Source organism: Cricetulus griseus, chromosome 5 (genome assembly GCF_003668045.3).
Source record: "Cricetulus griseus strain 17A/GY chromosome 5, alternate assembly CriGri-PICRH-1.0, whole genome shotgun sequence".
Lineage (NCBI taxonomy): Eukaryota > Metazoa > Chordata > Mammalia > Rodentia > Cricetidae > Cricetulus > Cricetulus griseus.
The window spans coordinates 117762013-117779677 of record NC_048598.1 but is presented as its reverse complement, the minus strand read 5'-3'; the positions used below and the strand labels follow the sequence as shown (position 1 = coordinate 117779677).

General features: G+C 45.5%; 1 protein-coding gene across 20 annotated transcripts in view; it reads left to right on the top strand.

The window, feature by feature from the left end:
* The window catches only part of Ttll5 (tubulin tyrosine ligase like 5), a 237788-nt gene that overhangs the window by 210445 nt on the left and 9678 nt on the right, over nt 1-17665 (top strand). Inside the window, exon 33 of one of the 20 annotated variants that reach the window (XM_027418559.2) lies at nt 953-6254. The exons of 18 other annotated variants lie outside the window; for them this stretch is intronic. In XM_027418559.2, the coding sequence (XP_027274360.1) occupies nt 953-960 (8 nt within the window). In that variant the 3' untranslated portion in view covers nt 961-6254. Of the gene's footprint in view, nt 1-952; nt 6255-17665 lie in introns of those variants that run through there. One more of the 20 variants, XM_035444819.1, reaches the window with a different exon arrangement.

Sequence of the window (17665 nt, the reverse complement as noted above, 5' to 3'; positions counted from 1 at the left end):
GCAGGGTCTTTGAGACAAATCAAAAACATTAAAGCCATAACCAAGGTTCACAGGTAAAATACACCAGGGGTATGGGAAAAGGTGACACTGTTGAGATCCGATTGCTTTTGTGTCAACAGGGAACAGGTATTCATCATCAGGGAAAGCTGTTCGGCTAGAGGTGTAGGTGGTTTGTGGACCGGGATAATGAGGTGGAAAGGGAACAAAAATATTTTGTAAAGGCTTCGGTGACGTTGATAATTGTGGTTGTTACAAGTTTTAAATAAGCACACGCCCGTTAATTGGCAGCAAAACAAGCTTGACCCCATCCTACACCACCTGTGGTAGCCTGTGCAATTAAGGGGTTGCCAGACTTGGTCTTGTGAAGCTGTGTCCTCACTTCACTAATGTTCCAGCCATAGCCTTCAAAACTCACCAGAAAATTCTCTGAAACCTCAAGACTGTAATTATTCCTTTCTTCTTTGCTGGGTCACACATACTCGGCATTAATGGCACACCTCCTATGAGCTTAATAATCTTCTTTCCTCTGGGGGAATATTTATAAACTTCTTTGAGAAGCATTATTCATTAAAATACCCCAGGAGAGCAAAGGAGAAAGGAAAGTTGTTTACCCACCACAGGGTTCATTTACATTGGATCAGAACGCTTCAAATATCTTTCCCAACCCATTTAAACTCTCTCCAGAAAGGAATGAGGAGAGAGACAGGAACACCAAATCCACGACTTGGTCATCTACCAAAAACACCCGGAATTCTGGTGCCACTCAGCCAATGACACTTTAACCCTGACACTAAGCAGCCTGTCCCATGATGAACAACTTGTAAAGTATAGAAAACTGAGCGAGAAGGTCAAGATGTCCTTCAGTACACTGGCATCTGGAAGGGTGAATGTGACAGCCAGCTCCAAACCAAACTGATGGCCTGCCAATGAGTCCTGGCGTCTCTGTTTCCAGGTCTGTGAGCCTTGGACCCGCCATGGTGTATCGCTTTCCTCAAGCCGCTCTCCAACTCCCTCAGTGCTTTGTGGTCAGTGCTCGGCCATGTAGGCGTGCCAGCAGTGCAGCCTTGAGAAAGTTCATCTCCTCACCTGGAATTCTGCAGACACTGTCCTGCTAAACTCCACAGCTCACCATCTTCTGGAGACAGCTGAGGTGGGGAGACAGCATGCCAAGGGTGACCGACATGGGCCCAGAGTCAGTCATGGTCTCACAAATCAGCAGTATGGCTACAGGGAAGCATCACCAGGCAGGCCCACCAGCCTGTGTCTGCAGAAACTTAATTAGGTTCAGATTGCCCATCCACAGTGGGCTGCCCTCCTTGAACACAGAGGTAACTTGCATAGTGAGGAGGCAGAAGACTCAGAGGCCACAGCCCATTCCGGTAGCAGTCTGTGTAATGGTGGTGAGCGGAGGACTCTGCACCCACACTTACTGATGAGCAGCATCAGCAGCTGTGACTGACCCAAAAGCCTGCCTAACGTACGCGAGAGAGGCAGATGTGCTAGACTGAAGAAGATGAATAAGTTTGCTGAGGAATTTCCTGGTGTCCTCTTGAAGGTAATTGTGCTGAGGGTGTCAGAATGAAAGCCCATCTAAGACCCCTCTCTGCTGCCCTAGGCTAGTGTTGAATTCACACAGAGATGTTGCTGTATATGTTGTCTTAGCACCTGTCTATTTTGCCAATATAATATAAATGTATACATTGTGTTAACTGTATCTTCTGTGTTATTTTCCATGTTCTCAGTGTTCTGCTATTTGGGGTCCCTACAGACTAGGGAAGTGTCTGCTTCCATCAGGGCTATTTAGTCCTGAATATAGAACAAACAAGCCTCTTCTGTGCAAGCCGGCCAGTCCCCAACAACTTTATCAAACTATCCCCACACCAATCCAAACTGTTCCACCTGCCCAGTCATTCCTGAACCAAATCCCAAGTGTCCAACAAACACCTCCAGGCTTCCAAAGCCCGCTGGAAATTATTCAGAAGAGAGACACTGGCCTGGTGCCCTTGACAGGTCTTCTCTTTGCTCAAAACATCAGTGATTCCCCTGGAGCCTGTCTGCCTCCTGACCAGCACTGCTTAGTTCTCTGACCAGTGACTGCAACATGCACTGTTATGTGCCTCTCTAGGAACTGGAAGTCTAATCCGCTTCCTCCTATCAAGCCTTTTCCTCTTCCTCATGAGGCTGCACTGACTTCTCATGCCGTGTCCAACATGGTCTGAACATTCTTGGAACAAGCACCAGTAGTAAGACTTTCATCAATGTGCCGCACCAGTAATCAACAAAAAATATTAACTTGGTTCATAGCACCCCTCTCCAAGCTGCTGTCGTAGCCCTCCGTGGTAGGCCTCATCACACGGGGGTACTTCAGCAGCGTATTTTGCTAGCCTGATCTGGCTGCAGCCACACAAAAGGAAAAGGATGCAGCCTGTACATGCCGCCAGCCACTGAAACTCTGCATCCTTCTCCTGAGGTCTCCTGTTGCAGTTATTCTTTCTATGTTGAGAAACAAAACTTAAGTACAGCTGAACCACCTGGTTGGAAGTCAGAGGAGGCAGCCTGGCTTTCAATTTGGAGAAGATGGGAGGGTACTTCTAAGAACCCGCCCAAAGGGGATTGGTCTGCCTGAAAGAAAGCCAAGGAACTCTTTTTCTGAAGTGGATTAAGAAATAAGCTACTGGGAAAGATAACATCTGAAAATTGATACTGTCTCTTGCGGAGCTGGCCAAATCCCAAGAGAAGAGTGATGCTTCTTCAACTGTTAACAATTACTACCTTGTTAGAGAGACAAGGGAGGTCCAGTGGCCTCGTTCTCAGACTGTATTCCTGAAGCACATGCTGCTCTTGGAAAAAAAATGCCTGGCACCTTGGATCCTTAGACTTGTACCCATCATTGCATTTTGTAGCAAAGTTGTGTGGTCCTGTGTAACCTCTTGTTCAATTTGGGTGGAAGAAGATCCAGTTCATTCTTGTTGCCTTGCCCTGGGAATCTCTCCACAGGTCGCTCCCTGTTAGCATTCCAGTCTCCAGTCACATAGCCAGGGAACCCACACACCTTGCTACTTAGTCTTAATGGGATGCTTGTTACAGCCACAGACCTTTGCTTTTACCATCCATGTGTCCTTAGGACATAATTGTTCCTAAAAGTTCTACAGAAAGAAAATAGCATGTTAAGCCATGCCTGTCTTTGGAAAAAGCAAACTCTACTCATGGAATATTTACAACTGTGCTTACCTCATCTGCAGAGTTGGAACTGGTTTCCAGGGGGTGTAGGTATTTAACTGCAGGGCTTGGAGGGTGATGAAGTGGATTGCCTTGTTGACATGATTGGTGTTGATATTTATCCTTTATTCTGTCAAATTAGGTTATAAAGAAGAGAGTCAGGTACCCCCCAGTCCTCAGTGGAAAGCATCACTAGTTAGACTCAAACAACCGTCACCTGGATTTCTGTTCTCAACTTGTGAGCATGGCTATCCCAGTCAGCTGCATAGCTAGCAAGGGCTCTCTGCACTCTACCTAATTCAGATAATTCAGTTACCTGATGCCAGAGAAGAGCAGGTTGAGTGGGTAAAGCATTCCTTTAGCCATATCAGTAAGGTATAACCTGTGACTCCAGCACAAATGAGGGTGTGAGTAGGAAAGCCAACCTGGCTCTCGGATGATGAGACAAGTCAGCTGGTTGTGAGTCACTGCAGTTCTTTGATTGATTCGTCTCTTGGTAGCAAGTAGAAGGTTTGCTCTTTTGAATTTTGACACTGAAATATGCTAGAGGGTTTTTATCTGCTCCCCCTTTGTATTTACTTGTAATTTGCCGTGGAAATTCAAATAGATGACAAGCCCGAATGTAGATGTTTTGAAGTTTGATAAGTTTTTATATTTTTTTTTTGTAATAGAACTGAAAACTATATTGGATAGTGAACCTTTCATAGTTTTAAGCAGATGTTATAGGAAATTTTCAAAACTGCTGCTCTTTGAAGATTCTCCTCTGGTCTTTTGTATCTGGCCATCTTTACTTCTGTTGTGTGTGTGTGCAAATACCTGTCCCTTCTTTATGCAGAGGGTCTGACTTGTCGTCCATGGTAGGCTTTTGGTCATTAAGAAGGGAGACACCACAAGGTCTAGGGAGGTACCTCAGTGGGTGAAACACTTCCTGTGCAAGCATGAGGACCTCAGTTCTAATCCCCAGAACCCGTGGAAAGCCAGGCACAGCGGTGTACGTACGCAGTCCCCATGCTTCTACAACAAGAGGAGCAGTGGAAACGGAGCTGTACAAAAGCTCAGAGAGCTATTGAGCCTGGTGTGTGCATCAGCCCACAACAAAGAGAATCTTGCTCAAACAAGATGGAATGCTTGTAGTCACACACATGAATACACACACAAAAGGAGAGAAGCCCCTCCTATGAAGGGAAGGTATTGTATATAAACATGGAGAAGAGACAGTCTTCTTGGGAGCCAGGCTCATGAAAACTGGCTACCTGACCAAACAGTGAAGCAGTACTCTTTGTTAGCCTGTTCCTCTGACCACGTGTCTGACCAGATAGCAAGAAGGGATAAATATGTGCACCTATAGATAGCACTAAAAATATGTGCACTATAGTTAGTAATAAGAAGAATGAGCAAGTAATAAATAAAGGTTGAGAGTCTTATTTCTAAGAACAGCTTTCTGAAAATTCCATACTATAATATCTGATTTAAAACTATCAATGGTGTTGCCCAGTACAATTTGCAGGATAACAGCACTGGGGGACTCATGGCTCCACCTGGTATTGAGCACCATTTTCTCATCATCAGCAGACACCCACTGTGGCCACTGCCTTCCCGTCATATGCCAGCTGGGTGCTAGTGTAGACTAAGTGTGGGAGGGAGTCGAAGTTGCCACATGATACATTGCTGGCTGCTGCTTTCAGGTGAGGTTATAACTTAGCAGGTACAACAGAAACTCCACCTCTAGCATAAAGTCTCAAAATATAATATAAAATATTGATAAAACAAAAGAATGAAACATGAAGGGAAACTCACATCTAAGAAATGAGGAAATTAAAAAAAATTTAAATCAGAGGTCAAATAAACATAGTTGATGTAAAACTTGTTCCCGAGTGTTGTATTAGCCAGAACAAAAAGGAAACATGATATAGATTGGAGTTTTCATTGCCTATCATGCATGAGGCTCTGGCTTTAACTCCCCATCAATAAAAAAATTTAAAAATCTATAGGAGGACCAAGCTTTTTCCTATTTTTTTTTCCTATTCTTATTCCAAAGTAACTACTTAGCACGGTTTATGTGGAGTTCACTGAATGAAGTAATAGTACTCTCAGCCAGCTAGCCCAGAAATGTGTTTTATTTGCCAACTCCGACACAATGTACGTGCAGGAAAACTCTTACAGTGCATGTCGGTAAAGACGGCGCCACCACCGAACAAAGCCAGTAGTGAGTCTTTGCAGTCACATGGTCCAGGGGCAGGATAATGACTACCTAGAGGACAGTGTGGGTTGCATGTGTCCTAGACCATCCTAAACACAGCCTCTCTTTGGGCTAGTTGTGCACTTAGGCAGGGGCTCAGGTACTTGGTCTCTCTTCCTGCTGCACCCACATGGTTTGGAAGCAGGTGACAGAAGTTCTCTCTCCACATATATGACCTTTGTGTTCTCTGGTCCTGTATTCACATAGTTTCTGCCCTCTTGCTACCATGTCCTCCTTTTGCCACCCCCACCTCTCTCCCTTTGTGGCTTGTGCAGCTTCCCTTCTGCCCAGCCCTGATCTGACTCTGCTGTGGCAGAGCTCTGATGGCCATTCTCACACTCAGACTTCATGGATTATTTGGATGCTTTTCCAATCTCCAGAAGGAGGAAATTGGGTCCAGTCTGAAGCCCCAGCATAGCATCCAGAACAGAGCAGGAGTTTTAAGAAATTCTGCTGAGGATATGAATGAGTGGATGTCACGTTTCTTCCTTTGTTTATTTTGCTAATGTTTGCATGCTTGTGTACATATGCAAACCCTCCCCAACCCTGAGGGACCCAGTTAAACTTTTCTGCCTCCAGTAAGCCATACTGTAAATTTGCATTTATCTTGTCAGCTTTCAGTCCCTTGAGACATAACAGTTTATATATCAAGTTTAACAGTTCTTTATATTTTGTCATCTCTTATCGCTGCTTGGTTCTTGGGTGGATTGTCTCTTCAGTAACACCATAACTGAAGGTAGAATTAGACTCTGTGTTTCTTGAATCCCTGGCAATACTTGAAATATGAGATTTAAAATAAATAATACATTCTTACATACATAATTTTGCTTGTGGAAAATAATTTTATTTTTCTGGCTTGAAGTAAAGTGAAAAATCTCAGACAAAATCTAAAGGAAAATTCATAAACAATATATTTTATTATTAAACAGACTTCAAAATTAGATGTCCCAGCTCTTGTAGCACTATAAAACTATTCCCTATAAAATAACCACTGATCAGTACTCTAGGTAATGACCTCTGAACTGCATTCCAGACTCTACCATGAACCTGCTTGTTCCATCACTGTTTCCTAATGAGGACCTTCCACCACAGGCCACACACACCAAGGACCTCACTGTAAGGAGCAAAGTCACAGCGAGGTTCAGTCTGTTTGAGATCCATTATCCTTCAACTTGTTTTCTCTTCTACTTCCTTAGAGCCCTTTCAAGTTTTATCACCAAGATGAGATTTTCTTCTGAACACTGAAGGGGTGTGTGTGTATGTGTGTGTTAATTTTGAACTTTCCAGGAATTCTTTGGATGTCTCTCAGATTGCATACTACATAAGCTGCAGGTTGCACTCTGCTCTCAGAGCTGTGACTAGCATCGAGCATCATGAGCAAGGTTCTAGACCAATGGTTCTCAACCTTCCTAGTGCTATGACCCTTTAATGCAGTTCTTCATGTTGTGGTGGCCCCTAACCATGTTTTTGTTGCTACTTCATGGCTATAATTTTGCTACTGTTATAGATCATAATGTAAATATTTTTGGAGATAGAGGTTTGTCAAAGGGCTTGCGACCCATAGGTTGAGAACTACTGTTCTAGAGCAGAGCAGTTTATATTTCTATTTTTTGTAGTGGTCTCAGAACAGAGCCAAAGCTGTCTTAGCCTTTACCTTTTCTACATTTACTTAAATTCAGCCCTGTGTAGCTCAGCTCAATTACTAACACTATCAATAACCCTGTCTAAGTTCTTAAAGAACTTAGAATGTGCCAGGTGGTGGAGGTGCAAGCTTAGTCCTGGCACTCAGGAGGCAGAGGCAGGTGGATCTCGGTGAGTTTAAGTCCATCCTGGTCTATAGAGCAAGGTCCAGGACAGCCAAGAACCTTGTCTCAAAAAACACAGCATGGGGTTGGGGAGGAGGCATTGGATCCCCTGGGACTAGAGTTACAGATGGTTGTGAGCCACTGTGTAGGTGCTAGGAATTGAACGCCAGTCCTCTGTATGAGCAGCCAGTGCTCCTAACACCTGAGCCATCTCTAATCCAACCGTTTAACCTGCCCTCATTTGGAAGGAGCCTGACTTTAACAGTCTTAGCAGAGAAGGCTTTCTGTATCCATGATCCTGAGCAGGTTGGCTGTGTGCCCCACACCTAACCGCCTGTGGAGGAACAGCACTTCTGATTGCAAAGGAAACTCAACAGGGCCTTAGTTGAAGTCAGGAGCTTGGCACTCTGCTATGGTGTAGGGGACAGAGGAAGGGAAAGGTATAGTCACTGTGTAGTCATTGTGGAGTATTACCTGAGGGGGACAGAAACTCAGGCAGCCTAAGGTGGGATTGTTCCTTTTCTCCCATGTTCAGAAGCCAGAGACAGAAGTCCAGTCACTGGCTCTTCCTAGCCCTTGCAGGAAGCAGGAGCCCTAAAGTGATGTCTTCCAGAGTTTTGGTTAGAGATGCTGCCATTTTCACTGACAGTGTATCCCTGTTCCTGGGAAAGAGGAGGCTAGGGCAGAAGGCAGACTCAGTCTGCCTGCCTGCAGAAAGCTTCCTCAGGAGTACAGCCAGCTGGCACGCTTGCCCACATCTTCCTGTCAGCAAAGACCAGAGAACAGTCATTTAGATGGGCCCATCACCTCCCTCAGCAAGCCCAAGTCTTTTCTTGAAAAAGAACGAGAAGGGATGCTGACACACACCTAACAGCTCCGACGTCTCCTCCCTGGGAAGAGTTCATCACCTCTCTGTCACCAGTTTTGTGACAGACACATTTCTTGACCCTTCGTTGTCACCATGCTGACCAGCACATGGGACTGGGGCACCTGTTACCTGGAGGTTTCAGAAATACTTGAGAGTCTCCATCTTCCTGGCAGAGTTAGAAGGGAAAATGAGCTATGGAGGGGAAAGGCCAACTGTAGGTGTTTCCTAGTTGAAATAATACCATATTCCTGGTACGTTATAACAGTGACATGGCTCGTCCATTTCCATAGTGTGTGCAGGTTGCTCTTGAGTGTCCTGCAGCAGAGGAGAGGTTATACGGTTGCACTCTTCGGGCCTGCATTATGAGCTTCATTTTGCCACCTTAGAAACTGTTCACAAGTGTCCTCGGGTCTGCTCACAGTGTGGCTGCTGTAGGAACTCAGAGAGGTTTCTAACGACCCCTGCTTTATTTGAAGAAAAGCTTTCTTGAGCGCGGGTCCTCACTGAGATTCTCCAAAAAAGAGTAGTAATGGGGCTTGATAACTAATGATAAACCCAAAACAGAAGCTTACTCAACAGTCCTGCATTGGAATTTTAAACAGGATTTTAAAGTAGCAAATACAGAAAGTGTGCAGTAATAGGTGTGACATTGGATAACTTAGTAGACTAGAATTAAATGTCCAGAAATGGACCCTACATGATGCCATTGATTGTTAGCCAAACTACCGTAACTGTACAGTGGAGAGGTGTTAATGTAAACACAAATGGTCCTGGGACAGTGGGCTGTCCACTTGCAGAAGAAAGTTGAATCCTAGCTCGTGCTGTGCATAGAAATGAGCCCCCAAGCTGACAGAAAACAAGAATTAAAGCTAAAATTCCTAGAATATATAGGAGTACATTTTTATGAATTTGACTAAGCAGCAGTTTCTTTAATACAGCCCCATAAAACACATGAAACAATGCAATAAAAAAAAATTTTGCACTGTGTGCTTCAGAAGATAATATCAAGACCAAAAGGGGGAGGCAGGGGAGATGGTTCAGTCCATAGAGCATTCACTACATAAGCACGAGGACCCAAGCTCAAATTCAGCGCTTGTGAGGGGAGCCAGTGACAGAAGGATCACTGGGGCTTACGGCACACCAATCTAGCTCCAGGTTCAGTGAGAGACCCTGTCTCAAGGGAACAAGGTGGAGCATGATAGAGCAAGACACCCAATGTCCTCCTGTTGCCTCTGTGCACATGGGCCACACAAACCTGCATGCATGTATGCATATACTGCACCAAAGCACACACAAAGCAAGTTACAGAGCAGGAGGAAACAACGGCCAATCATATGTATGACAAGAGACTTTATCCAGAATGTATTTAGAATTCTTCCAACTCAACAATAAAAGGACATGCAATTTTAGAAATGAACGAAGGGTTTTCAGAGACATCCCTTTAAAGAACATGTGCAGATGGCCAATAGCCACCCAGAAAAGATGTGTCATTAGGAGAATGTAGATCAAAACCACTTCACACCCACGAGGGTGACTGTAATCAGAGCCAGGTAATAACAAGTGTGGGTGAAGATGGAGAGAAACTGGGATCTTCACACACTGCCGATGAGACTGTAAAATGGTGTTGCCACTTTGGAAAAGTTGGCAATCCCTCAGAGTTAAATATGCAGTTACCAATTAACCCAGCCACCCCATAAATGATGGTATGTTTGAGTGCAAAGGTGTGTGGTAGCATTACTCATAAGAGCCGACATGTGGAAGCAACCTGATGTCTGCCAGATAATAAAAAATAAAATACAGTACACACACAGCTATGAAAAAGAATGAGCCCCACTGATCCACATTACAATCCGGGCATGCCTTGAAAACATGGAGTATAGCCAGTCACAAGCCTGCATGTGGTGACACATGCCTGTCATCCCAGCACTCAGAGGAGGCCAGCCTGGGCTACATGGACCCTTAGTCAAAAGACAAACAAAATATACAGGAGAGATGATCCCAGAGAGTAAAAGTAGACTGGTGGTTTCCCAGGCTAACTGGGGGAAGGAAGGTTGGGGTGTATTTCTGGAATAAAGAAAGCTTCCTAAAATTTGATTCTTGTGTGGTAGTCACACTATTCTGTGTAATAGTAACTCTTGAATTATGTACCCTCAGTGGGTAGATTCTATTCAGATGTGGAATATAGCTAGAGCTAGCAGCATACACCTGTAACCCCAGCAGGGAACCAGGAATTCAGTCATCCTCTACTATACAGTCTGAATTTGAGGTCATCTTGGGCAACCTGAGGGGGAGGCCCTGTCACAAAAACAAAAGACAAAAAAAAAAAAAAAAAGCAAAACAAGTGTAGTATCTATCCCAAAATTTAGTATTTTAAAGAATAGAACAAGCTGGTCGCAGTGCGCCTGTCATCTCAGCATTGGGAATATAAGATAGGAGGATTACCAGCCTGGGCTACATACATAGCAAACTCCAGGCCAGCCTGACCTACACAGCAATACCCTTCTTTCCAAATAAAACAAAACCTTTGGTGTCAGCAATAAACTTTTCACTTTTTTTCCCTCTCACATTCTATAACAAACACTTATTTAGGCCTGGAGCTATGGCTTAGAGGTTAAGAACATGTACTGCTCTTCCAGAGGACCAGAGTAAAGTTCCCAACACCCACATCAGAGACCTCCTAACAGCTCACACCTCGGTGATGTGATGCCTCTGGCCAACTTGGGCACCAGCACGTATGTGCACACACACATAATTAAAAGTAATAAAATGTATATTTTAAAACAGTTTCTGATAGAAATTTAAAGGTTTACTTGAAAATGCTAATTTAGTGTGTCCTGCACATGAAATGTGATATTGGTTTATCCAACAGGATTTTCCATTCTGTTCTAAGTTGAGAGAAAAGGTTGCCCCACAGTGTTTCACATTGCCAAGCAAGCTACTGCGTTTGGCTCATGGCAGCTGTCACTGGGCTTGACCTCCTTTTATGCCCGTTTGGAAAGGTGTCAGGCTCCAGGGGACTTCTATGGCTTTAGTCTACCGAGAGCTCAGGGGACCTTGATTATAGTTTCATCGTCTTAAGCTTCACCTCATGCCCCAAATCCATGAGGGAGCAGCTGAGAATGGGGCAGGCTGGGCCCACTTGTTTCCCTGCCCTTGATAATCCCTCCCAGCCAGCCCTCCTTCAACAGCCAGGCTGCCTGATCACCCAGACAATGTGGCTGAACAAGTGGCTTGGTCTTTGAAAGGTGACTCCTGAAGATACCTTAAGTGACCCAGGGCTGGCCAGGCTGCTCCTGCTACTTCCTTCTGTGGAGCACCAGACGTTTTCCTGGCTAACCCTCTGTCATGCCTGGTCTGAAAAGGGGGCACTCCTCCCCCCCACCCCTGCCCGCTGCTGTTGACTCTTTCAGGGGTCCTGGCCTTACTGCTCATGGCTTTAGGGAGCCTTGCATTTCCATGTTAACCAAGGGAGCAACAAGCTTCAGTCGGCTTGATTCATAGCAACCGGTCTCTGTTCTGACACTTGAGTTCCGAGGTACAAGCAGCTGTGAGGAGTGGAGAAAACATACACTCTGTGTGTGTGCGCGCCTGTGCACCTGTGTGTTTCTGCTGTGCTCGTAGTGTTAGTACATGGCCAAGATGTTACAGTTGCCCTTAATTCATCTGAAGAAGACAAATAAAATCCCCAACTATTAATTAGTAGCCTGGCATTTTCTGTGTACAGGCCTCTCACAGGGGGCACTTGGAATTAAACTAATTCTCATTTCTCTCTATCCCCAAATTGATGAGTTATCAGGATTCTAGATCACATTTACAAGCAACTGCTTCCTTGTGGCCCAGGGTGGGGACACAGCTGTGTCCCTGGGTGAAGGAGGTCTGGAGCCTGCCACACATCCGCATGCGAGTGTCTCTGAGATGGTCAGGTCAGAGAGAGAAAGGACGGGCAGCCTGTTTTTTTTGGGGGGAGGGGTGGGGGAGCAGCCCCAGCCCTCTCTCCACTTGGCTTGTAGGAAGCAGAGGGAGTGGCAGGAAAGGGCCTGTGCCCTGGTCGTGGGAGTTTCGAAAGCCCCACAGCCTGGTGCGATCAAGAGTAGGTCAGCCCTGCCCTTTTCTTTTCCCTTCCAGAAAGAGCCCCAGCAGGAATGGGCTATGAAGTACTCAGTTTCGCATCTGTTCCAGGAATTAACCTCGCATAAATCCACTTTTCTTTTAAGCATCCTGAAGCATCCCCGAGCTCCTCCCTCACCCTCTGCCCCCACCTAGGAACAGCTGAAGGGCTTCCAGAGAGATCACCCATTGAAAGAGAGAATCCCAGAGTCTTAGAAGTGAGAATACCTGCGAGTCAGTGTGGGGTCCTGCTCTCCACGGAGGGTTTAGAACAGAGTGCAAGGTACATACCAGCAATGTGGTGTGCCAGAAAGAAGGCCCGGTTTAGAAGGGGAAAGCTGCTTCTCACCTCAGCTTGTGGTTTGTGTGAGCTTGGGCAGGTCACCCACCCTCTCTCAGCTAGTAAAATCAGGGCCATGTTTCCCAAAGTATTCAAAATATACAGGCTTCCACCTCCAACGGGTCTGAGGAATGCTGCCTTCCGGTGCCAGCTCTCAAAGGCTCAAGGGCTCTGAAGAGCCTGTCCTCCAGGCTGTAAAGCAGCGTGTCTCAAATTTATATGACCTGCAGCCATTTGCCCTGCAGTGCTGAATAATATCTTGACATTTTGAGAAAAGAGGTTACACTCCAAAATGCTGCAAATCTATAACCCATCCTGCAATGTGATCGCTATGTTCAGTTTAAAGTAACTTTCTGGCTTCCATATCTCATTCAAGGGGGAAAAAAGAAAGATTTCCTATATGATAAGGTGACTTCTAGTGTTAAAATTCAACAGAGTCATAGATAGAATTAGGAAAAAGTGCCAGGCATGGTGGCCACACCTTTAATGCCAGTGCCCGGGAGGCAGAAGCAGGCAGAGTTGGAGGTCAACCTGATCTACACAGTGAGTTACAAGCCAGCCAGAGCTACAATGTTTTTCCCTCCACCTTTCAGCTGTGTATCGTTCCCATGTGGTTTGGGAGCATGTGGTATGTTAATGCTGTGAATCCATTATGCCCACCCCAGATCTCCCGTGATGTAGTCAGCCAGTGCCTAGTACTTACATGCTCAGCCTAAAATTTGACACACATGGAAAATAACACAATAACTAGATCAAAAGGTCCTAACCTACAGTTCAGTGTGTAAGCATATGTAAATAATAATAATAATAATAATAATAATAATAATAATAATAATAAGGCTGGATGGTGGTGGTGCACTCCTTTAATCCCAGCATTTGGGAGGCACAGGCAGGCAGATTTCTGAGTTCAAGACCAGCCTGGTCTATAGAGCAAGTGTCAGGACAGGCTCCAAAGCTACAGAGAAACCCCGTCTCAAAAAAAATTAAATTGCCAGTTTTATAACATTGTAAAGTCTCCTTAAATTAGCATATGTTACTTAATTAAATTTCTTCTGAAAAAATAATGTACAACAGGGAGTTAAGGAGTAACTCGATCAAGGACTGCACAGGAAATGCACAAGGGGAAAATAGAAACAGATGAAGATCCTCTTGCCTTAAGAAATAGCAATTGACAATTTCATACGTATTTATAATGTATTTTGATCATATTCACAGTTCTTCCTCTCGCCTTCCCCCCATTGCTACTGAACCCCTTTTTGCCAACAAATCCTCCTCCCTACTTTCACATCTTTTTGTGTGTCATGACAGTATAGTCTGGTCAGAGGTGCTTCCCTGAGTAGGGGAGATGGGAAAGGATCCCCCTCTCTTGGTAGCCCACTAACGAGATTAGACACATGTTTATGGCATTAGTGGTGTTGAGTTGTGAGTTTGGTAATCACACACACACACACACACACACACACACACACACACACACACATCTGTTCCTTCTAGTCTCTCTTACAACGCTCCTCATCTAGTGCTGGCTTGTCCTTCCCTCTTCAGGGCCCTGCCTTCATCTTCTCCCTCATTTTCAGTTGACTCCATGTAGTACAATTTCAAATCATCCAGCACCAGCCACCACACATAGCATCACAGGTCAGGATACACAGCACTCAGGTGGTAGAAGCAGGAGAATTGCTTCGAGTTCAGGGCTACATGGCTTAATCCCATACCAGTCTGAGATACGGAGTAAGGTCCCGTGAGATCCTGTCTTAAATGTGGAAGAAAAAGAAACAGACTGGGGATGGCTCGGCACAGCACATAAAGGTACTTGTCTCCAAACCTGGCTGCTGTTTTCAGTCTCGTCTTTTACCTCCACCCCCCGCCCGACATACAAATTAATTTATAATTAATTAAGATAACAAATTAATGATATAAGTAAACATGTCATTTCTCAGGCCAGATGTGGTGGTTCATGTCTTTAATCCAAGTACTTGGGAATCAGGGGCTGGCAGGACTGAATTCAGGGCCATCCCGATCTGCACAAGTAGAGAATTCTAGGGCAGCCAGGCCAATATAGCAGACCCTGTCTCAAAACAAAAACCCAACAACAAAGCCAGTAGAGTTGGTGCCTGGCATGCTGGTGTTCCCAGCGTTCAGGAGTTCAAAACCAGCCTGGACTAATAGTGAATCACTGTCTCCAAACCCAAGGGTTGCCATGGAGATCAATGCCTCCAGGCAGAAGGCCTTGGGGGTCCGTCCCCTGCACTGCCAAAGTAGATAAAGGTCTGTACTGGGTACTGCTGTTGCTCATCTCTGGCCCAGCACACCCCTGCCCGTCCCAGCCATTCTGAACTACTTGCCCCGCTGCCACACACAGAGCTTCTCTTTCTAGAAACCCATCCTCTCTAATAAAATTTGCTAAAATACTATATTTTGCTCTTCCTGTACCACTGCTTTGTTAGTTTCTAAAGGATCTATGAATTACATCATTTCATCCATGACACGCATCCTCATATGTGTATAGTGGATGCTTAGCATAAACATGAGAACGAGAGCCATCCCACACTTCTTTCTGTCCCTTGAACTCCCAAGAGGAAGCATAAATGCCATTCATTTTTGTAATGTTCTTACTGAGATTCAAAGGCTGTACTATTTTATTACCCAGAGCTTTCTGTGAGTCTGAATCCGATGTATTGTGCAGTGCTGCATCTGTCATAACCTGAAAATGTTAAAGGATGGTGGTTAAGAGCCCTGGCTGCTCTACTAGAGGACCCATTCCCAGCACCCACAGGGTAGCTCACAACTGGCTGTAGCCCTAATCCCAGGGGATCCAATGCCCTCTTCTGGCCTCAGAGGACACCAGGCATGTACATGGTGCATATACATACACACAGACAAAATACCTATAAACGTATTTTTTTTTCACTACAAGAAATCAAAAATATGGAGTCAGTGGTATGTACACAGCTGTCACCCTAGCACCCAGGAAGCTGAGTCAAAGGGATCCCTGCCCAAAGGCCAACGCCAGCAATGCATCAAGACCCTGCCTCGGAGGGCGGCAATATTTAGGTACAGATGATATAAATCTTCCCAAGTCAGCTCCTGAGTGTTGGGGTATGTATGTGTGCCCACATTGGTGGGTTGACTATCTGCAGAATAAATTGTTGGCTTCCACCTACTTTCCATTCCTTTTGGCATAGCCCCATTGAGGGAAAGCAAAAAACTGAAATGTCAGTTAATGCAGCGTTATTTTAATTTTTAAATTTTTATTCACAATTTTTGTATGAAAAATGCAAATGGAAAATATGTGAGACAGTTCAGTGCAGGGGAAAAAAACCCTGGACTTGGATTCTGAGCCTTCACTAGCCAAGTTAGCTGTGCTGTCTGTCCTTCATGATCAGTTGGCCTTTCTGGACTAAGTTTTGCCATAGGACATTGGAAACACTTTCAGTTAGAAATATTCTTAATATCTGCCACTCGTCAGATACTTTGCACCTGAATTAAAACAGCTATTGGGAGGCATTGGGTACTGTGTAGTAACTTTGTCCCTAAACTTAGGGCTCTGGGCCCTTTATACCTTGTAGCTCCAGTGGCTTGGGCTTCCTGGTGCAGTCAGCCATCTTTGGCTCAGCTTTCGCCTGTGGTTGTAGGCAAGCTGGCAGCTGGGGACTCTGACCTCATTTGCGAGATGAACTGAAGAGCAGCTTCCAAGCTCTCGCTCTCATGCTTGCTGGCCAGCCCCTCCATGCGTCCTCTCCCAGGTCGGTCTGTGTCTGTGTGCTTGGTCAGATTGTCTCTTTCCAAATCTCAGGTGTGGAAGCTCTCCCCTCCCCTAGCCCCTGAGAATGTGACTGCACCCTTTAAAGACATGATGTTAAAATGAAGCTGTCCCTCTGGGTCCTCATCCCTTGTGCTCCCTGACGAAAGACCATGTGAAGACATGGAGTAGAGAAGCCAAACCTACCAGCACCCCCAGAGCTGTGAGGACAATGAGGCTCTGCTACATCTAAGCGTGTCCAGGTGTGTGTGCTGCTACGGTGGCCCTGCCAAACTAACAGAGCACCTGTGGGCCGCTGGGATGGGGGGTGGGAAGCCTCTAGGGCAACAGCTGCCGGCAGCTCAGAGCTGAATCTGTGTATTGTGTGTCTCAGATGTGAGCCATAAGTCCCATCCACACTGGGCATGAATGCCACAGGCCATCATGCAGGCTGCCAATCACACTGGTTTTGTTTTCACGTGTGTGTTTCTTAAAAAATAAAGAACATTAAAGAGATGATTGAAGATAATTTTACATGACAATTTTTTTTGTTGTTGTTGTTTTTGTGTTTGTTTTTCCAGACAGGGTTTCTCTGTTGCTTTGGAGCCTATTCTGGCACTTGCTCCGTAGACCAGGCTGGCCTCGAACTCACAGAGATCCACCTGTTTATGCCTCCCGAGTGCTGGGATTGACGGCGTGCGCCACCACTGCCTGGCAGCAAATTCTATTTACCAAATACTTGGGCACCCTGATGGCTTAATCTGTAGGCTGCAGAACCATTCCATGAAATGAAGATGGTGCTGGAGAAGAGTTAAAACTCTGGCCTGTAGGGCACTGTTCTCTGAGGTGAAGAAGAGCACTTACAGGGTAGGGTGAAGATAAACAGTATGATTGGTGATTCTCGGCCAGGAGTGCATGCTGGCTCGGGGAGGGTGGGGGGGGGACACAAAGGAGAAGCAATGCTGTAGAAAGGTTAGAAAGGCTGAGGCAAACTCATACAGAGTAGTATGTGGAGAGTGGAAAAGAAGCATATAGCTCTCATAAGACAGTGTACTGATAGTAAAACCACATAGAACTTCTCAGGTCCGAGAGCTCACGTCCACACAGATTAGGAGACTGCTCTGATGGTGCTCAGGTCTGTGGACGTGGAGAGGCATAAACGAGTAGGTTAGAGATGGACTGCAGTACACCATAACCCTCAGCAGGATGCGACTGTTTGAGATAGCCAGTGGAGAGTCATAAAAATGACTAAGGGGCTGGATGGATTGCTTTGGGTGATAAACATAAAACAGCAGACACATCCCGGAGCCTTTATGAACTTACAGGAAGAGGTCTGTAGGGGAAG